The following is a 23280-nucleotide window of genomic DNA, read 5'->3' as shown; positions in this document are numbered from 1 at the left end:
GCCATATTCATCAACAGAAAGGGATTCCATTCCCTCAATGTGTAGCTGGTGTGCGACCACATGCAGCACACCATGCAGGTCAATGCCCGCCACCCGGCAGCAGTCATGATTCCTTCATCCTGCGGCAGTCCTCTGTTCCACCTATATTTCTACCAGCATGGCAAGTCAAAGGCTGGCTACTGGGTGACAAGGGCTATCCCCTCATGAAATGGCTCATGACTCCGTTGAGGAACACACGCACACATGCACAGCAGGCCTACAATGACAGCCATTGTAGCCTTGTCACACGGAACATCATAGGCAACCTCAAGCAATACTGCCGTTGCCTGGACCGCTCTGGAAGAGCCCTGCAGTACTCAGCTGAGCAGGTATCAAGATTTGTCATTGTAAGCTGCACAACCTGGCCATTATGGGGTAAAAGCCCTTGCCACCACCTATCAGGCAATAACCTGATCAAGAAGAAGTGGCAGAGGAGGAGGAGGAAGATGCGGAGGAGTAAGTAGAGAAGGAGGAGGAAGTGCAGCAGGAAGTGGAGGAAGAGGCAGGGAGGCTACAAGGTAATCAGGCCCTTTTTGCTGGGGCTCTGCATGATCAAATTATTAATAAGTGATACCAGTAACCTCAACGACACCTCCCCATTCACCAACAGTCCCACACTCCTTACTTTTCCTCTCTTACATGACCATCAAATCGTCCTCCTTATGATTACACATTGTTTCCTCCTTCAGGTCATCGCAGAAATAAAAACCACCACCAAATGCAAATCCAGATCCACATTTATAAATTAACATATGAAATTATGCAAACAAACTGATACTATTCACCCTTGTGCATTCCCTTAGTGCCTGTTGTTCCTGTGCCTTTATCTTTCCTAGTGCTCTTACGAGGTGCGTCCCGTGTGGCTGGAGCATGGGTGGTGGAAGGCTGTTGACCTTCAATTAAGGACAGCGCAGGTGGCCTTGGAGGACGACCTCGAGCAGCTCTGGGCCAGGTGGGCCCGGCTTCAAACTGCGCTATCTCGGCCTGGGCTGCAGCAGTCTGGCCTGGCTGGCTGACAGGCAGGCAACAGCAAGGGCACTGGCGGAGTGGCAGGGGTGGGAGCTGGAATGCTGTCATCCTGAGAGAGGACAGCAGGTTGGTCTTCCATGGCACCATTGCCACTCTTCAGGGGCAGCACCTCAGCAATCCTGGTGATCTGCTGGAGAACAGATTGCTGGACTGCTGTGATGCCCTGGAAGCCCCTTTCAACAGTGGTGCCCAGAGCCACGATAGTAGCAGTCTGAGTTTCCAAGGCAGCAGTCAGACCTTTGATGGCAGATGCTTGTGCTGCAATGTGAGCTGTGACATCGGTCATCTGAGGCGACATCATGGTGGGTTCCACAGGTGCGCTGATGGAGGTGACCACCTGTTCCATGTGGGAAAGGATGGGCTACAAGCTCTGCGCAAAGCCCTGTGTCAAGTTGGAGCTGGACTCCCCCATGCTCCTTGACATTGTGTGCAGGCTTTCTGACAGGCTTTCCAGTGCACCAAACATTTGGTGGTATACGCCCATCAGCCTTCTTCTGTAGCCTGGCCCATCACAGTCATCATCCGACTCCTCTGCAGCAGAACTAGTGTGCAGACTTGCCCTCTGGCGAGCTGGCACTTGCAGTATCCTTTCCGCCCCGTCCTGGCTCTTGCATGCTTGTGCCTGGTATCTTACCACATGCAGATCTCTCCTCTATTCTAACCTCTGAAGTACGCGTAGTGTCAGTATCTGAGCTGGTGGCTGCGAGTGTAAAATCGAGTGATGGTGTGTCATCATCACTGTAGCCTGCCTCTGCCTCCTCTGACTGGGCAGGTTCCAGTTCTTGCGCATCCAAAATGGTAAAGGGACACGGGTTGAGTTGTGGTGAGGGGAGAGGAGAAAGTAAGAAGTGCGTGCTTACACCATCTGCAGCACGTGAGTCAGAAAAGATTGTGGGATGAGGGACAAATGGGACCTCCAGCATTGCCAGTGACCACAGCCTCAGCGATGGACCTTCCAATGATGGCCAGCATTGTCTCCTCCTAGGGAGGTAAGACATGTAGGCACACTTGTCCTCCTCCAGTTCTTTCTTGCTGTCTACTGTCATGCACCACCTTCTCCTGCGAGAAGTGTGTCAGCGTGTCCTGAAAGATGTTTGAGTGACGTGGCTGCCAGTGTGCGTGACCTGTGAGTTGTGGGTGTACAGCTTGCAACAGTGGTAATGTGTGAGGTGAGATTGTGCATCTGATTTAAATAGTTGAGTACTGATTGAAAGAGATTATCCAGAGGTGGGTGATGGGGGGGGGGGGGGGGGGGGGTGTAGTGCATTGAACAGTGGATGAGGCTAGTGGTGCAAATGGTAGGACATGCCACTTGAAACTTGAGCTCACTCACCTTGACAACTCATGTTAATTCATTGACTTTCTTCCTGTATCCATGTTCTTGGTACTATGCTCCTGGCATTTACCTCATCTGCTACTTCCTCCCACTGCCTCTTGAGCATATTTCTGGAGGGCCTCTTGCCCGAGAATATAGGACGCCCCTTCTTCTCTCCACCTCTTGCACCAAGGCCTATCGTGCATCATCAGAGAACCTTGGTACACACTCTCTCGCAGGCACAGTCTGGGTACCGTATCAATCTCGCTACAAAAAGTCATAATAAGTATAAAACCGGGCGGACCACGAGGCACTGGACACAACAAAGGCAAACCAAGTCCAGTCGACCCTGCAAAGTCCTCCTCACTAACATCTGGGGACTTGTGCCAAAATTGGGATAGCTATCCCACAGACTAGTCAAGCAACAGCCCAACATAGCCATACTCACAGAATCATAGCTTTCAGCCAACGTCCCAGACTTTTCCATCACCATCCCTGGGTATGACCCCATGAAATCTCATGGCATCAGGTCAAACATGGGCAAGGAAACCTCCTGCTCATTACCACCTACCGCCAGCCATCAGCTGGTGAATCAGTCCTCCTCCATGTTGAGCACCATTTGGAGCAAGCATTGAGGGTAGCAAAGGCACAGAATGTACTCTGGGTGGCGGACTTCAATGTCCATCACCAAGAGTGGCTCGGTAGCACCACTATTGATCGAGCTGGCCGAGTCCTGAAGGACATAGCTGTCAGACTGGGCCTTCGGCAGATGGTGAGCGAACCAACACGAGGGAAAAACCTACTTGACCTCATCCTCACCAATCTACCTGTCGCAGATGCATCTGTCCATGACTGTACTGGTAGGAGTGATCACTGCACAGTCCTTGTGGAGATGAAGTCCCGTCTTCACACAGAGGACACCATCCAGTGTGTTGTGTGGCGCTACCACCATGCTAAATGGGATAGATTCAGAAAAGAACTAGCAGCTCAAAACTGGCCATCCATGAGACGCTGTGGGCCATGAGCAGCAGCAGAATTGTATTCCAGCACAACCTATAACCTCATGGCCCGGCATATTCCTCACTCTACCATTACCAACAAGCCAGGGGATCAATCCTGATTCAACAAGGAGTGTAGAAGAGCATGCCAGGAGCAGCACCAGGCGTACCTAAAAATGAGGTGTCAACCTGGTGAAGCTACAACTCAGGATTACATGCATGCTAAACAGCGGAAGCAACATGCTATAGACGGGGCTAAGGGATTCCACAACCAATGGATCAGATCAAAGCTCTGCAGTCCTGCCACATCCAGTCATGAGTGGTGGTGGACAATTAAACAACTAATGGGAGGAGGAGGCTCTGTCAACATCCCCATCCTCAATGATGGCAGTGTCCATCACGTGTGTACAAAAGACAAGGCTGAAGCATTTGCAACCATCTTCAGCCAGAAGTGCCGAGTGGATGAGCCATCTCGGCTTCCACCCGCTATCTCCACCATCGCAGAAGCCAGTCTTCAGCCAATTTGATTCACTCCATGGGATATCAAGAAACGGCTGAGTGCACTGGATACAACAAAGGCTATGGGCCCCAACAACATCCCAGCTGTCGTGCTGAAAACTTGTGCTCCAGAACTAGCCGGGCCTCTAGCCAAACTGTTCCAGTAGACCCACAATACTGGCATCCACCCGACAATGTGAAAAATGGCCCAGGTATGTCCTGTCCACAAAAAGCAGGACAAATCCAATCCGGCCAATTACCGCCCCATCAGTCTACTCTCAATCATCAGCAAAGCGATGGAAGGTGTCGTCGACTGTGCTATCAAGTGGCACGTACTCACCAATAACCTGCTCACCGATGCTCAGGACCACTCGGCTCCAGACCTCATTACAGCCTTGGTCCAAACATGGACAAAAGAGCTGAATCCCAGAGGTGAGGTGAGTGACTGTCCTTGACATCAAGGCAGCATTTGACCGAGTGTGGTACCAAGGAGCCCGAGTAAAATTGAACTCAATGGGAATCAGGGGGGAAATTCTCCTGTGGCTGGAGTCAAACCTAGCACAATGGAAGATGGTAGTGGTTGTTGGAGGCCAATCATCTCAGCCCGAGGACATTGCTGCAGGAGCTCCTCAGGGCAGTGTCCTAGGCCCAACTACCTCAAGCTGCTTCATCAACGACTTTCCCTCCATCATAAGGTCAGAAATGGGGATGTTCGCTGATGATTGCACAGTGTTCAGTTCCATTCACAATACCTCAGATAATGAAGCAGTCCGTGCCCGCATGCATCAAGACCTGGATAACATCCAGGACTGGGCTGATAAGTGGCAAGTAACAGTCATGTCAGACAATGACCATCTCCAACAAGAGAGAGTCTGACCACCTCCCCTTGTCATTCAATGGCATTACCATCAACATCCTCAGGGTCACCATTGACCAGAAACTTAACTGGACCAGCCACATAAATACTTTGGCTACAAGAGGAGGTCAGAAGCTGGGTATTCTGCAGCGAGTGACTCACCTCCTGACTCCCAAAAGCCTTTCCACCATCTACAAGGCACAAGTCAGGAGTTTGATGGAATACTCTCCACTTGCCTGGATGAGTGCAGCTCCAACAACACTTACGAAGCTTGACACCATCCAGAACAAAGCAGCCCACTTGATTGGCACCCCATCCACCACCCTAAACATTCACTCCCTTCACCACCGGCACACCGTGGCTGCAGTGTGTACCATTCACAGGATGCACTGCAGCAACTTGCCAAGGCTTCTTCAACAGCACCTCCCAAACCCGCGACCTCTACCATCTACAAGGACAAGGGCAGCAGGCACATGGGAACAACACCACCTGCACGTTCCCCTCCAAGTCATGCATCACCCCAACTTGGAAATATATCGTCGTTCCTTCATCGTCGCTGGGTCAAAATCCTGGAACTCCCTACCTAACAGCACTGTGGGAGAACCCTCACCACAAGGACTGCAGAGGTTCAAGAAGGCGGCTCACCACCACCTTCTCAAGGGCAATTTTGGGATGGGCAATAAATGCTGGCCTCGCCAGAGGCGCCCATATCCCATGAACAAATAAAATGTCATTCTTCAAAGTATCAGGAATCACTTCTCAAACGACTCCCACAACTTCTTGTAGCCACAGTGCGCCTCCACTTTAAAAGGTGCAGGCTGCCTTTAGGAAGTGCGAGCCACTCGCAATATTAGGGTCCCCTGCTGATGCGTGCAGCCAAACAGCAGCGCAGGTAGAGCTGGCTCCACGCAGCAATTGTTTAAAACAGCAGGCAACCGTTTTCGTGGGTTAACCAATTTAACCCTCAATACGTCTTGAGACCATCGTGTTGTATAGTGCCCTGGTCAGATCACACCTTGAATACTGCATTTGGCTCTGATTATTGAGGTACAAGAGAAACAATCAAGTCCTGAAAATGGTGCAGAGAAGGATCAGGAGGCTGTCAGACAACTGAGTTATGAATAAAAGTTGGAAAAATTCGGACTCTTCATTCTTGAAAGGAAGCAAATTAGAAGGGACTTCATAGAAGTATTTAAGATACTAAGTGGATTAGAAAAGCTTAATCCTGTGCACAATTTCAAGTTAATCCATAACTAAAGAACCAGGGAGCACAGATACAAACTGGTAAAAGGCAAGTTCAGGACTGATGTCAGGAAGCACCTCTTAATGCAAAAATTGATCAATGCCTGGAATGGTCTTCCAGGCAGTGTAGTAGAGGCAAAAGCTCAGAAGTCATTCAAGGAGCAGTTGACTGCTATGATGGGGGAATCATAGGTTTCTACGGAGCTGGCTCAGTGCCAAACTGGGTAATTTTCAAAGCTGGCAGCAAAATTAATCAAATCTAATATCTGTTTAAATATTAACTGCATTGGTTTTTGCTTTTCTCCTCACAATGGTTATGGTGGAATTGGAGTGAAGCCTGATGACAAGAACCAAAATTATTACCCCTGATCTGAGGCAGGACAAGTGGTTGACTCTTATGGATTAAAGTTGACCTTACAGTTCTTTTAGTTTACAGAATTCCAGCATTAAGAACTGCACAATGATAGCTCTGGGATTTCAGCCTTCCATATAACAATTCTTCACCCAATGGTTAAAAGTTGGGCACTTTTTAGCTGGATGAATTGTAAGATCAACAGGTCTTCGAGAAGATAACTGAAGGTGATAAACTCAGCCCACACCAGCTAAATTTGTAAAAAGAAAAATCTGAAATATGTCCCCTGCCACAACCAGCTGATGCTGCATTTTCAGGAAATCAACCTAATGGTACAAACCATCCCTACTTCTTTGGCGACTGGAGAAGGGGTCGTCGTCTGATTTTCGCTCTACTTCTCCATCCCTCTATCCCTTTCAACTGCCCTTCCTCCCAGATGGAGAGCTTCACTGGTGCAAAAACTCCACCTAACACTAAATGATGGCTTCTACGTTTTATTTGGCCTCAGGCACCTTCTAAGGTTAAGGCTTTAAAGCATTTCTGCTGAAGCTACTGGGCCACATGGAGCAAAAATCTATGCTGATAGAGGAAAAGGCTAGGCTCAGTCATACCACATCTCCATTTTCTTTCAACACCAACTCGCCTTATTTACTGATTTGTAATTAACGTGAAAAGCACACGTCATTTTTATATCAAAAATCTTTTTGTTTAGACAAGTACCTAAACCCTTGTAATGCTTTTCCTTAGAAATGACTGCATCTTATGAGGCCAAAAATTTAAATTAGTGTATGGAAGCAAAGCATTAAACACTTCTCACCCATCCGTGTTTCACAAGTGACACAAAACTTTCAGTTCTAGCTCAATTAGCAAACACATCTCAATTCATGTTTCCAACACAAACACCATTATCTCATTTGAGAATACATACTTCCTTCTGATGAAACAATGTTCTTTGTTCAGCTGTATTTTCCAATTAATACAGCATTTAAATAGTATTAGCCTGTTATCAAATTATGCAGAAGTTTTATTTTTATTTCCTCACAGTTCCTATGTGGGCCCATTACAAGGCACACAAAGAACAATGGATGAATTACACGAATGAAACAGGTGGTGCAAGTATCCAAACTATAACAGGGTGTGTTTAGTCAAATCACATTCGTATAGTATCTCAGCACAGAAATAAACCATTTTTTCCCCCTGTACGCTTACAACTTGAACATAAACAATAGAACAAGCTTCTATGATCCAGTCCAGATAAAATGGAAAAAATCCAAATAATGGAAATCTGAGCAGTAAATTCTGGAAACAGGTTGAATTTAAAAGAGAAAGACAGCAGTGTTTTGGGTGGTACCCTTTATTGGAACTAGGTATCAGAGATGAACAAGGACAGAATTCCTACTCTTCTTTCTCTTTCAGCTGCTGACTGACCTGCTGTTCTTTTCCAGCATTTCCTGGTTTTTGATTTTTTGGACAGTCCATTTTATTTAAGTGTATACCTGTTATTAGTGTTTAAGTATGTCTCCGGTTGATCTTGCCTTTTTGTTGATACTACAATTTTGACTGGCACAACAATCCATTCAGCTTGTGCAATGCTGTGGTAGGAGATAGGTTTGCATTCATGATTTTTTTACATGGTGAATTCCTAATTTTGCCGCGCTCTCTGGGGGTTGGTGGGAAGCAGAGGCCAGGTATTTCCCCTATAGCAGGGTGAAGGAAAACCAGAGTGCGTCAACCTAAGCCTTACATGCCTTTTGGTTTCAAGTTTACTGGCTGAGGCCTCTGTGATCAGATGGCTCCCATCCCCTTGCCTGCAGAATAGGCTATCAGATAATTGAATAAGTTACATTTTAAAAATGTTGATGTGAAATGTGTCCATTTATTTACACTGAAGCCATGGCTGTGTTCACTACCTCATACTCACCAATTACAAATGCAAACCTCTTTCATTATTCATCTATCCACTACAGTCTAGCCAGTATAAATATTAATTCAAACATTAATCTTTTTTCTGTTGGATATGAGGGTAAATGCCTGCCTATTCAGTTATCTTCTCTTCTCCTCTGATATTCTCAGGCTTCCACCGACTCGGTTTTAAATATCCATTTGGAAATATGCATGATTTTCCCTGCAAATTTCCTAATCTTCTCATATCGAAATGTGCACTCATTGCTGGCTATCTACTAAGGTGTCAGCCCTGGTTCATGGTAGTACTCTCAGCTCTGAGTCAGAAGATCGCGAGCTCAAGTCCCACTCTAAGTACTTAAGCACACAACCTAAGCTGAAACTTCAGCGTAGTATTGAGGGAGGGCAGCATTGTCGGAAGAGCTGTCTTTTGGATGAGGCGTTAAGCCAAAGCCTGGTCTTCCCTCTCAGGTGGGCATTAAAGATCCCATGGTACTAGTCGAAGAAAAGCAGGGTAATTCTCCTGGTGGTCTGGTCAATGTTTATCCCGCAACCCACATCACTGAAACAAATTATCTCATTTCTATTTGTGGGACCTCGCTGTGTGCAAATTAGCTGCTGCGGTTTCCTACAACACAACAGTACATTCAAAAGTACTTAATTGACTGTGAAATCCTGAGGTTGTAAAAGGCACCATAAAAATGCAAGGTCTTTCCTTCTTCCTTATCCCCGAAGGCACAACGAAGACCAAAACCTCAGCATATGGGGAAACAGATGAAGATTTTTATCAATGGAAATTTATGTGCTGCAGCATATTTGATTGCCATTATACCAAGCTATCAAATCCAGGCCTCACTCATCCCTAATACGCACACGATGGACGAAATGCCCATGATGGAAAATGCCAAGTCTTAATCACATTAATCTACCTGAAGAAAAGCTCAAACTCCAGTGCTCCCGCTGAGTGCAGTTTCCAACAGCACCTCATACAGAAAGATTTAACCACAAACTAAGTTCTCACATCACAATTATTTGATCAAGATTAAAGGAACCTGATATTCGGAACATTCCAATTCATAAATTCTAATGCCGGTTAGATCTGAATGAAAAATGTTGTCATAGCAATTCAATTCCAGGTCACCGGGGAAGGAATTGGCAATGAGAACAATACATTGTCAGAGAAAGCTGGTACTTGAGGTCTTGAATTTGTTAAACACTAACCAACGGTAAAACCTTCAAATTGCATTTGTTTAAACTTGCTCAAACTGAAGTAAGACTGAAGCTTAATGACTTACACTGTCAGGTAAATGTAAGGAATCTTACAACACCAGGTTATAGTCCAACAGTTTTATTTGAAAATCACAAGCTTTTGGAGATTATCTCCTTCGTCAGGTGAGTGAGTGAGTGAAAGGTTCTCAAATCGCATAACTTATATTTGATTGGTGTGATCGTGTCCCAGCCTAAGGTGTCGTTGGTGTTCAGACAGGTTAGCCACAGAAAACAGTACATCTCAGTATACTGAATACACAATGGGTCAGATTACAAAGCCAGAGAGAGAGAGAGACCCGAAAGGCAGAGAGAGAGACAATGTCCAGTTGTATTAACCTGTCTGAACACCAACGACACCTTTGATTGGTGTGATCGTGTCCCAGCCTAATATAAGATATGCGATTTGAGAACCTTTCACTCACTCACTCACCTTACATTCGTTACATTTGTCCACCCCAGTCCATCACTGGCTTTTCCACATCATTGTCAGGTAAAGTTGTTTACACATTTCTCTCCTGCCACCCTTGGTGTCAAAGTGTTGGTGCTCTAGGGTTTGAATGAGTAAATTTGAACAATGTATGTGTGGTTCTTTTGTTCAGAGTCAACAAGGGTTGAGAGTTCATTTGCGCTAAACTGCCAAACTCAATTGAAGTTGAACTCCGCCTGGCTCATGATATACCTGGCATTGGAGTCTGGTGACTGGTGGTACAATTGGTTGTAAAGTAGAAGAAAATTCAATGTCAATATTGTAGAAAGATTTTCATCCCAAAAGTAGGTAATATTGGGAAGGTCGCTTAAAGCCTAGTTAATATGTGTTGAGAAGAAAATCAGGTAAATATCATTATTTGGAAATCTATTATTGCAAAATGGGCTGAAGTGTGGGTTTCTTCATCTTTAGAGAAAGCACGCCAAAATTTAAGTCATTGAGACAAATATAATGCTTTGAAAGGGCAGTGAGTATATTTTATGGCATTGTGAAATATGATATTTCAAAATATTATTATGGAAAGGAACACAGATTTACTGACTGGAATTGAGCACTGATGTTATTTCCACTTACTATGTAGTACTGTATGGATGACCAATAAGCTATTTAAAGGATTTTATTTACATTTGTGAGGTTGTAAAACTTGAGAAGGGAGTGATGTAATAGTCTAGATAGATTATAAATGTTAAACACATATGAAATTTAATATGGCAAATACTAATTTACAACGGATTAAAATTCTCTTAAACAGGAGTTTAAAGAAGAATATATTAGCCCATTTACCAATGAAAAAAGGTGGAGACTTGGTAAATGCTCTATTCAGTGATTATTAGCAACAATAACTTACATTTGTTTGCATGTTTAAAATAATAAAATGTTGAAAATATATTAAATATATACAGGATTCTAATATGTTCATGGGCCAATCAAATGCTTTTTCTTTACCAAACTACAACAACAACTTGATTATATAGCGCCTTTAGAGTAGTAAAACGTCCCAAGGTGCTTCACAGGAGCGTAATCAAACAAAGTTTGACATCGAGCCACATAAGGAGATATTAGTACAGGTGAACAAAAGTTCGGTCAAAGAGGTTGGTTTTAAGGAGCGTCTTAAAGGAGGAGAGAGAGCTATAGAGGTGGAGAGGTTTAGGGAGGGAATTTCAGTGCATCGGGCCTAGGCAGCTGAAGGCACGGCTGCCAATGGTGGAGTGCTGAAAATCAGGGATGCGCAAGAGGCCAGAATTGGAGCAGTGCAGAGATCTCAGCAGATTATAGGGCTGGAGGAGATTATGGAAATAACGAGGGGCAAGGCCATGGAACGATTTGAAAACAAGGATGAGAATTTTAAAATGGAGGCATAATCGGATCGGGAGCCAAGGTGGGTCAACAAACACAGGGGTGATGGATGAATGGAACTTGGTGCGAGGTAGGATACGGGCAACAGAGCTTTGGATGAGCACAAGTTTATGGAGGGTGGAAGGTGGGAGACCGGCCAGGAGAGCATTGGAATAGTCGAGTCTAGAAATAACAAAGGCACGGACGAGGGTTTCAGCAGCAGATAAGCTACATCCAGCACATAACCTGAATTTGAAAATTCAAATTAGAAAGACTTGCTTTAAGTCAGCCATGGCTCAGTGATAGCACTCTCACCTCCAAGTCAGAAGTTTGTGGGTTCAAGCCCCACTTCAGGGACTTGAGCACCTAATCTAGTCTGGCACTTCAGAGGAAGTGTTGGACTGACTTTTGGGTGAGATGTTAAACCAAAGTTGCCCTCTCAGGTGGGCATAAAAGATCCTGCGGTACTACTCGAAAAAGAGCAGGGGAGGTCTCTCAGTGTTCTGCCCAACACTTAACCCTTGACGAACACCTAAAATAGATGATCTGGTCATTTTGCTGGGCACAAATTGTCTGCCGTGTTTCCTACATTACAACAGTGACTACAATTCAAAAATTCTTCGCTGGTTGTAAACGGCTTTGGGATGTCCTGAGATAGTGAAAGATGCTATAAGTGCAAGTTCTTTCTTCATTCTTTATGAGTGACTGGCCGTAGTCTCCTTTTACACCGACAGAAGACAACCCAAGTGAATCAGCGAACAATTCCTCCTGACCCAATGATAAAACAAATATGACACAGTAGTAACCTTTGATTGCCCAGTATTTTTGGTAGCATTGGCACAAGACCAAATGGAAAATATTTTTTAATTCACATTGTTTTATTGATACTTTTCTTCAATTTGATCTATTGTCTGAGTTAATAAGCACTGCATTAAATAGCAAATTGGCATTGTGAGCTTAGAGAAACCCCACCATAACTTATATTGACAAAACCTTGACTCAGTCTCACAACAATAATGAGCAGCTGAAGTGAATAATATCACAAAAACTCCAAGAGATTCATTTTTAATCTGCATTTCCCAGTGGTTATGTGGCAAAGTGACATTTCTCCTATTTAAAAATGCCTTTACGCCAACTTAAAAGAATGGGGCATGTCGTGTGTCTTGTTATTATGTTGAGTAAAGGGTGCAAAATAAGTAACTGTGCACTTGGATATCTTTGCCCTACACCAGATATTATTTTACATTTCTACAAGGTTCTTGATTGTCGTAGCCGAAACACACACATGTAATGTGGTGCAAAAATAAAACACAGGCAGTCATACTGTTTTCTAAACTGCAACAGATATATGTCTTTGCTCCCAATTGAATACATATTTTTCTCTTCTAGTTTTGCTAGCCTAAGTGTATCATGGGATCCAGGTGAAACCCCACTGCCTGGGGGGCAGGTATTTTTAAGGTTTTCAAATATGGAAAAGTCTGTTTGTTTCCCAAAGTGTCACAAAACCAGGAAGGACGAGGATTCCAATAACAAGAAAAATTCCTGTAGCATCTGTGACTCCAATTATTAGTTCTGACTATGAGTTCTGACTATATTTCTTTTATAATTCTATAATATTGTTCTTGGAGTTAAATTTCACACTTCAGAATCACCAGAAAATATCTTGCTGTGGGAATACTGGACTCCAAGGACATTCAGACTAAAATCTCAAGAATCTCAGGTATGATTCATCCAACTTAAAAGAATGTAAATATTTCAAAACTGGGAGAAGAAAAATGCACTTAAATGGCAGAGTAAAATTCAACAAGCTTCTTAAATTATTGAGTTGATAAGATGATGCTCAATAACAATATGGGTGGATGGGCAACACCATTAAAATTGATTCTCTTTACCACCAGCACCAGGGAAAATTGGGATTATGTCAAAATATAGGGCTATGTTTCCCACAAGTTTTGAAGTATTGCAAGTCTTCTGCATCTTTCAGACTAGTTACCCATTCTTCATATTGTTGGTATAAGAATAAACTAGAATTTTCTTTGGTGATCATAAACTAGAATTAATTAAATACATGGCCCAACTAGAAAATGCCTTAATTTGCTTGTAAATTGTGGATTTTTATACTTAATGAAAGGAGTTACTCCATCTTTAAAGACTTACACCAGCTTTCATCATAATGTCCACATATCAGATATATTTTGAAAAAGCCACCTCAGTACTTTTTTATGAATGACTTCATGTTTCCTACACTGTCAACTTCAGAAAGGGATGTGAAAAAATTTCAGGATGTTACACAGTATTTTGCTGTGTTTCTAAATGTGATATATCAGTGAGTTTCAATATGAACAACAATGAAATCATTTCCGTGCAGCAACTCCAGGGTCTGATGTATTGTGGCAAAGATTGCATCTGTTCGGCAGATTTCTGTTATAAAGATCAGGCTTGCACCTTGTCCTTATTATTTGCTATTTTAGATCAGCAGTACCCCAGAGGGCAGTACATGTCTGTGATTTGGAGAAGTTCAGTGGAGGAAGTGTTCATGCTTCTTGGTGGTCCATGAACTGACTTTTGATTTTTCAAATACACCAGTTTCACAAGTTACAATGTTCCCATTTCAGAAAAAAAAATGTTAATCTCAATCGCAACTGGCAAAAGTCATACCAAACTATCCTATCTGATCTGAACGTCCACATTGAAAGAGTATGGACAATGAATTTGAAATTTGAATGCGTAAATGAACTATACAAGTGTATGTTTTGCAACAAAGTGGCTCACCCTTCCAATTAGAGGAAACAGTTCGATCCAATCCATGTAAACATCTCTCCAGGGCATGATGGATGCGATCCTCTGTACAGGAGGTATGCTGCATTTTATATCATCTCCTTAAAAGAAAGAAAAGAATATATGGACTCCATTACTGTCTAGCTGGTTGGAGAAAGAAGCGCTGCCCATTCAAGTTAGAGATTATAGAATAATAATAATCGTGGTCAATAGCAGACAGTCTCAAAAATACTTACAAGCCAGATTTTGAATTTGTAAAGCTCATTTCCCACTGCAGTATTGTCTCAGTTTTTCAATATGTCTTTCTCATTTTTAGAACCCTTTAAGGAGTCTTTTCTTTGTGAGGAAAGGGTGACATTTCCTCAATTTTATAATCTCAAGTAATGCTACTAAAGTCAGGAAGTCATGTGTTGCAGAGGCAGCTAGTATATGATGTCATGGCATCGAGCACACAATGTCCAACCAGAACATTACAAGGGTGAACTTCATCATTTGCCTCAACAGAGTTAGTTTCGTCATTTTGTACTTGGATCAGCCAGTTAAAAGGAACACGTACAAAAATGAATTGCTCCATCTCTGGGAAGGAAGACTGAAATTGTTGGACTTGGCTAACTTGCATCATACAGTTCTGCTGTTCAATAGTTGGAGATTGAGATGTGGGGGGTTATAATAGCACTCGCTGAGACATTTCCAGCCCATACTTCCCTTCCTTTTCAGTATGTAGAGGTTGTTTGATCATGGTTGGCATATAATGGGAGGAGGTGAAAAGTCATAAGAAACCCACACTAGCCATTAAATAATTAATCCTTTTTGCAATAATGTACTTACATTGCTATGTATATACCTGCCCCAACTTGCAACAGTTGCAACAATGGACATAAGTCAGGTCACCAGTTACAAATATATAATAAGTATATGATGAAAGGTTAATTATCGCCCTTACTAATGAAATAAAGAAACATAGATTTTAAAAAACACAGGCAGTTGCACTCAGTTGAGATTTGCTTTTCTACGCATAGTTTGTTGAAGTCTTGCAAACTAAAATAAGTGGACCAAGCTCTGCAATCATGGTAAAAAGACCATAAGAAAGTCTCATCACATCACTCAAGCTATCAATAAAGCTTGATTTGCACGGTTGAGAAAGAGACCAGGATATTTGTCCCAGCTTTAACACTCTTTTTGGGGAGCCTAGCATCAGTGAGACTTGGAATCAATACAGTAAATTACAAAGTGTAGATTTCAAATTCTTGAATTATGCATTTTAACACAATTGTAAGTTTGGATCTGAACTTCATTCAGTCATAATGTAAGAGACAATAAAGAGACATATAGTGTGGGCTATTCTTACAACACTATTAGAGACCTTGATGAAATCACTTTTCCTCAGTCAGAACAGCAAAACGTGACTCTCACCATCAAATATTTGTAAAGAATTTAATTAGTGCCACAACCCTTTTATTTGTTCTATCCTTTAAGTCAATTTTAACAATACTTCTATTTAAACACCAAATGTCGATATTGTTAGGGACTCTGGCCTGGAATGGTTACTGAGCCTGGGAGTTGATATTGACTTATCACTGTGCGTATACTATATCTTCACTGGTGATGATTCAGCTCCCTCATAGTCAGGCTCAATAAATCCTTCAAGTACAGATGGTGTCAATAACATCAACTTTTTAATTGAAAAATATTCAAAAATCAACTGAAAAGGAAGTTAACAACAATCACAATTAGTTGATTTTTCAAAGGGGCCTGATGGGGATGCTCCCTCTTTAGCATCATAGATAGTTTCTGTGATGATTCCTTAGCAAAAATGACTAAATTTATGGATCAAAAGCAAAATACTGCAGATGCTGGAAATCTGAAATAAAAACCTAAAAGGCTGGAGGAGCTCAGCAAGTGAGGCAGCATTTGTGGAGAAAGAAACAGAGTTGACGTTTCAGGTCGAAGACCTCTCGTCGGAACTTTTGCATGGCCTTAGAAAGGCTTCTATGGTAATAATAAACCTTCAGCTTACCCATAGAAGCCTTCATCTCTGCCAGCCTTTGTTACAGAACAACAATTCATCGACATTTTAATTATCTATCAACCAACCACTGTGTACTCCTATTAATTTGAAGTCAATTAATTGAAGTTACTGGATAATTTGATTTTTTTTAGCACAAAAGGTACTTCGAATTAACAGGAGTAGACAATAATTGTGCTGACATTGCTAATCTTTGCACATCATCTGATCTCAGCTAAACTCAGGAACAGCTGACCTTGACTGCACCTGGTTCACATTTAATCCCTGCTGTATGAGTTTCACATGTAGAGGAAGACTTTCATAACTCAGCCAAGCTTTCAATCTGTGACCATCTTCACTTCTATAAGAGAATAGATATTGACTCTACTCCATGTTAAAGCTTCTATATTCTACTTGTGCTCTCCATGCATTTTCCCACAACTAGTGAACCACATTTCAAGGACCAGGCTGGGTCATATTTCTTATACTAAATGTATAAACCCTGATGCCCGAAGTGAGCCATTGGTTTGAATCCAAGTTGTCCACTGTATTTTGGATTTTCCCTGGATATTGAAATGATTCCAAGTAAGGGAGAGAGCTAAACAGGCATATGTAAAAGGCTGTCCCAAACAACACTGTTTGGCAATCAGGTGACTCACTGACAGATGCTGCTTACCATTACCACAGTCATGACATATTGGTTTGTCCTGTGTTTGGAGGATATGTACTAATTTCCTCAAAACGACAGAAGTCTATTTCCTCCATGTGGTCTTGGTGTTAATAACAATGCTAACTATGGGTGTTTAAGAAAATAGCAAACAGCAAAACTACAGTGGTTAATGATTGGCACTTACGCTTCAAAAGTGTGCTTTAGCCCTGAATACACACCAAGTTGCCTTTTTAAAAATTCTTATGTACAATTATAATTTTAATTTTTCCTTTAGTGAGCTTTCACTTTTTAGCTTTGCTGTTGAAAGTTGTATATTCCCATATTGTGTCCAGTGGCACTAATATACTAACAAATATTGTGGTATTGCTTCGCATCATGATACAGGAAGGCTGATGGGCTTTTAAGGATTATGATGCTAGACCCAATAGTTACTTCCTGATCTCTTTGTTTCCACCTTTTCAACAACAACTTGCATTTTCCTAGTATCTCATATAAAAGGTCTCTGAATACTTTGCAAGAGGGTAAAGAGGATTCAGAGCAAGAGATGGGAAATGTTGACGGGGGATGGGTCAAAAGCTGGGTCAAAAGAGGTTTTTAAAAGGCTTTGAAGGGGAAAGGGTGGTAACACGATGAAGTGGTTCTGGGATTGAGTTTAATAATGCACAGATACTGCGATTGAAGGAGTGGATACTGATGGTGGAGCCGAGAGAAGGAGGAATAAGCAGTAATCTAGTATCGGAGGAATGGAGGGCATGGGCTGGAACATACAGCTGGAGGTGCTCACTCAGATAGGGTGACGCTATACTGTGGAAGTATTTGAAGGTAAAGGTGATGATCTTCAAGTTGATGCACTGAGGGACAAGAGACCAGTGGAACTTGGCAAATGATTGTGTACAGACATCAGCACTATTTTGTGAAAAAGAGGCACTGGATTTACCGGAGTTTCTCAGGGATATAGCAGAAGAGGGCAGCGAGGACAGAATTAGAGAATTCTATTTGTTTTCAGCTGTGACAGTGGTCCTGAACTATGGGTTTTAGTTCAGTTACTTCGGTTTCTAAATAACAAAAAAGACCAGTACAAGACCTTTGTACATAATGGCCCAGAATTTGCTGTCAAAATAACAGTGTTGCTAAAGGCGCTCGCCATTATTAATGCCCAAATGCTACAGCAACTTCAGACAAGGGCAGATGCGCAGTCAAACGCGGAAATCCAAAAGTTGCTGTCCGGGATGTGCCGCTCTCCGTTAGATTCGTGAAAATGGCATCTTGTTGTCTGCCTCACCAACGGCGTGAAGTTGCTGTATTTGCACAGTAATTACAAACTAAACTCACCATAGAAAGTTAAGTCAAGTCATTTCACGTCTAAGTACCGTTTTAACAACGTGGTAAGTGTTAATTACTGTCAGTCAACCTCTCCGGCACTGAAAATTAACTATCATCAGTGTGGAGTCTCATTCCTTCAGGTTTTAATTGTTAGGGATTTTTTTTTAAAAGTTAAACTTTTTAAAAAAAACTTTTCCTTTCTCTCTTAATCCAATTTTTCTTTCCCTCTCTATTTCTCTTTCTGTAACTGAATTGGCATTGAGTTCTAACTTACACTTCCTTCTCAGTACTTGTGCTGTTCATGTCAAAATCCTTCAATCTGACTGGTTAAGTAGATACACAGCTGCTTGCCCTGTTCACTCAGATCCCAAATGCCCACTGTGCCATTGACATCTCCCACTTCCAGCAACTTGCAGTGCAAAATATCAAGATTAAACAGGCATGGTCAAATCTAACTAAAGGCGGAAGCAGTTCGTTGCCCTGCTACAGCAAATTCTGGGCCATTATAATATACACAATGGGGAAAGACCAACATGCATCTCATCATATCACAAATAAGTGAATTATGAAAGATTTCCCAATGAGTGAGAAACTCAACAGGGATTAATACAGTTTTATAATGCAGTGCATTTATATGAATAAAACATTTTGGTTATTATCATGTTTTGGGGTTTTTACATTAGATATTTTATTACATTCATCATCACCAGCCACTCCTGCAATTAGACCTCATGTCCCTTATGATCAGAAGTGCACCTTTTATGCCCAATGTCTAGGTAAATGATAGCAAGACCCAGGGATCGGAACAGAGAACCCTTATTGTGCACATCGACTGATGGAACATATAATATGCCACCATGCGATTCTCCTCTCTTCAAAAGGCAGACTGAATTTACACTACTTCAGACTGAATTTACACTCCTTCAGACAGAAACCGAGGTTCCAAACCAACAGATGGATCTATTTAAATAAACAAGCAATATACAGTATAAAACAGTGAATCATACACCACAACACTCCTGACACATAAAATAGCAAAGACAGTATTCACTCTCTCTCTCTATAGATACTTTATAACAGAAGCTCACTTTCCCTACGGTATAACACTTCATAGTACATAATTGGCTGTAAAGTACTTTGGTATGTCCCGAGGTCATGAAAGGCACTGTAAAAAATACAAGTTCTTCCTTATGCTGTGACACATGTTATCGGTTGAAAACTAGCTTAGTCTCTCTGCTGGCTAGCACAACCTTAAAAACAGGTCTTTGGATTTAATATAAGTAAGAAAATGGTAATAGAGATTATTAGTAAAAATAAAAGTGCACAGAATTGGAGGCAACCTTGTGACAGCCATATATATATATATACACACATACTGTAGCTACAAGAGCAGGTCAGAGGCTGGGTATTCTGTGGCGAGTGACTCACCTCCTGACTCTCCAAAGCCTTTCCACCATCTACAAGGCACAAGTCAGCAAAGTGATGGAATACTCTCCACTTGCCTGGATGAGTGCAGCTCCAACAACACTCAACAAGCTCGACACCATCCAGGACAAAGCAGCCCGCTTGACTGGCACCCCATCTGCCACCCTAAACATTCACTCCCTTCACCACTGGCGCACTGTGGCTGCAGTGTGTACCATCCACAGGATGCACTGAAGCAACTTGCCAAGGCTTCTTCGACAGCACCTCCCAAACTCGCGACCTCTACCACCTAGAAGGACAAGGGCAGCAGGCACATGGGAACAACACCACCTGCACGTTCCCCTCCAAGTCACACACCATCCCGACTTGGAAATATGTCGCCGTTCCTTCATCGACACTGGGTCAAAATCCTGGAACTCCCTTCCTAACAGCACTGTGGGAGAACCTTCACCACACGGACTGCAGCGGTTCAAGAAGGCGGCTCATCACCACCTTCTCAAGGGCAATTAGGGATGGGCAATAAATGCCGGCCTCACCAGCGATGCCCACATCCCATGAACAAATAAAAAAATACATGGGTTGTTAATTGGTTGGGAGATCATTGGAGAGTTGTATGTTCAAGTTTGCAGATGGCACTAAGTCAGGAGGCACAGTAAGTTGTGTAGATAGAAGCAGGAAGTTACAAAGGTTCAGAACAAGTGACTGGGCAAAACTGTGACAGGTGGAGTACACTGAGGGGAAGTGTGAGGTCATCCATTTTGGATCCAAGAAAGACAAATTAGAATATTTTCTTAATGGTGAGAGACTAGGAACTGTGGAGGAGCAAATGGATTTGGGGGTTGTACAGAGCCTTGGTCAGGCCCCATCTGGAGTACTGTGTTCAGTTTTGGGAACCGCACCTCAGGACGGATATATGTGTCATGGAATGGGTACAGGGAAGATTCACCAGAATGATATCAGGGCAGGCAATTTTCTCTGAGCAGAAGGTTAACCAGAATGGAGCGACAATTCCACAATTCAAACCATGCTCAACAAGATTTGTATTTCACAATTTGAGTTAATGGAGTGAAAATTCTGATTGTGTATGAGCATTCAAAGTGCTCATCCTAAATTTCAAGACTTATGCTTTAATCTATTTTAAGAAAGTCCTCAGGAACATTGCACTGACGATAAAATATTCCATTTTTTTTTAAAGATGTGTAAACATTTATCTTGATGCTTAGTCAATGTGTTCTAGGTCATACAACTAAAACATATAATCAGGTAATAAGATTATAATCAATAAAAAAGCTTTCAGACAGGGTTCTACATTCTAACACCAACCTATCCTGCAACAACCGGAGCCTGTAAAATGTTTGCTGTAACAGCACTGTAAGTTGATTCAATTTTGACAAACTAAACTGCCCATACTGTATTAGAGCAATTTGCTTCATAGTTTACTGTCTGAAAGAACGCAATGTGGGGCAAGGTCCTGTATAATTTGCATTATGACCCAATATTCTGTAAGGTCTCATGTTATTACTGCAGCACTGATAAAATTCCACAAAAGAAAATCCATATGACATAAAAAGAAAGCCTGGGTGAATGGCAGAAGATTACAGGCTGTTCTTCAACCACTGGAGTTCAACTGGCTAAAAGTGCATTCACATTATAACTGGAGCATTGATGAGATTGTTACAGCTATAGAGTAAATGCAGCATGAATCCAGAGCAGAGCTTGACCTAATATTAGAATGAAGTGGAGTGACACTCCTGGAGGAAGTCATCTCACTCTGCTTCCTTTTGGAGTAAGTTCAGGTTTTGACACCCAATGTCAATGCAAGATTTGCTTCAACTTTGCATCGATGATAAACCTTTTTTAAAAATTCGTTCATTGGATGCGGGCGTCGCTGGCGAGGCTGGCATTTATTGCCCATCCTTAATTGCCCTTGAGAAGGTGGTGGTGAGCCGCCTTCCTGAACCGCTGCAGTCCGTTCGGTGAAGGTTCTCCCACAGTGCAAACCTGTGAATATACCATAACAAACTGCTCAAGTTTTGCCATCCATAATTATAATAATTAACTGTTGGATTTCTAGGCTTTTAACCCACATCAACTCTCCAGTACCCTCCACCTCACATGCAAGAATAGAGTGTTATTTTGAATAGTCTGCAGCAACAAAGTGTCAAGAATGATATAGGAGAGGAGATAAGTAACAGATTAAAAAAAACATATTTTTCATCAATTTACTAAAGAGATGAAAAAGTGGAACAGGACGCTTGGATGGAATTGTAGTGTATCCCAAAAATTAGATTTTGATGTAATTGATATTGTCTGAAGAGGATCAGTGACTGGGTGCTTACACACTGTGATGTCATATTGCAAGCGTTAGAACAAAAAGACAAAGCCGAAGCAAAAATCAGGATATTTTGGAAATTTAAAAGACAAGCAAACAGAGAAGCAAGGGTAAATTTATCCCCTGTGGGCATCCAACATGTGCAGTACACCTGATATGCTGAGATATCAAAGAGGATCCTGTGATTTTTCTGTCCCAGGCCATTTGGATGACCTGGGTGCACTGCCAGCTCAGGCCTGCCCCGACTGGGACTCGTGCTTGAAAGTCATGCAGGACACAGGAGTGCAGATGCAGAAAAGAACATCCTGGGGGAGGGGGGTGCGAGGGGGTGGCGGCAAGGGTGAGGACGTTCAAAACATAGAAGGCTTGTTGTACAGTTATTGGGTTTTCAGTCTTCAGCTTGCCCCAATATCCCTGGAGACTGTTCGGTTTGCAGGGTCCCAAACCTTGGCCAGGTTTCTTCAGGTGCCCCTTGACTGGCATACCCAATGAATGCCCACCAAGAAAACTAAGGTAGAAGGCCAGTAATGCTCCCTCCCACTCCATTTGAAAACTAACATTGGCTTGGTGCCTACTATAGGTGCAGAACCTTTAACATACATCAAGGAAGCCCCAGTAAATCCTCGGGTAGTGCAGTCGGGATGGAATTCCTTCCTTAACCTCTCCCTCCATTTAAACTCTCCCACCCATATTCATGGCCATCCCCTCCATCTTGCCATCTCACATGGCCTCCTATTCCCATTGTCTCTTACACAGATGAGGCTATCTCTAATCATTTACTTGTATCCTTCAGTACCCACATCCCCATAAAACTCCTTTCAACCCCACTTCCTTCAGTGTCCGCCCCTGAAAAACTCTCCCCCAAGTCACTTTCAAACTCCCAACTGCCTAACCTTTAGTCTTCCATCTTCCACGACACTTCTGTCAATCTGCTCAATCACTTCATCACCTCCATCTTTGATGCCTTGGTGCCCAATAAAACCTTTGCTCTCTCCCATCCTGATCATTGCTCCTGGTGTGGCCCCATCGTCGTTCCCTCAAGTCCAAGGGGCACAGACTTAAACTTATCTTATACAAAGCTATCCATCACCAAATCTGGTTGGATCATATCAAGCATTATCAGGCCTCATTTTCTTCTGCTAAAACCTCCAACACCACCAGAATCATCCTGTAGAGCTAAATTAACTCCTGGCTTCGTTTCTCTACATCCAACCATCTCCTGAACCCTCTTTCCCCTGCCCCCTCCACTCTCATCTCCAATAACAATTGCTTGGAGCTAATAAACTCCTTTGTCACTAAGTTTGAGACCATCCGTTCAACTGCCTCTGCTGCTTTCACCCCTTCCGCTTCCCCACCAAGCCAAACCCTCCCCCCAGACTTCCCTCCGTACCAGTCCTTCTCTACTTTCTGCTCCATCGCCCCTCA

General features: G+C 42.7%; 1 protein-coding gene across 1 annotated transcript in view; it reads right to left on the bottom strand.

The window, feature by feature from the left end:
* pik3r5 (phosphoinositide-3-kinase, regulatory subunit 5) overlaps nucleotides 1-23280 on the bottom strand; it is an 82593-nt gene that overhangs the window by 49535 nt on the left and 9778 nt on the right. The window contains exon 2 of the mRNA XM_068004244.1: nucleotides 14095-14201. Coding sequence (XP_067860345.1) covers nucleotides 14095-14188 — 94 coding nt within the window. The 5' untranslated portion in view covers nucleotides 14189-14201. The remainder of the gene's footprint in view (nucleotides 1-14094; nucleotides 14202-23280) is intronic.

Source organism: Heptranchias perlo, chromosome 23, assembly GCF_035084215.1.
Source record: "Heptranchias perlo isolate sHepPer1 chromosome 23, sHepPer1.hap1, whole genome shotgun sequence".
Taxonomy (NCBI): domain Eukaryota; kingdom Metazoa; phylum Chordata; class Chondrichthyes; order Hexanchiformes; family Hexanchidae; genus Heptranchias; species Heptranchias perlo.
This window is presented reverse-complemented; position numbering and strand designations above follow the sequence as displayed.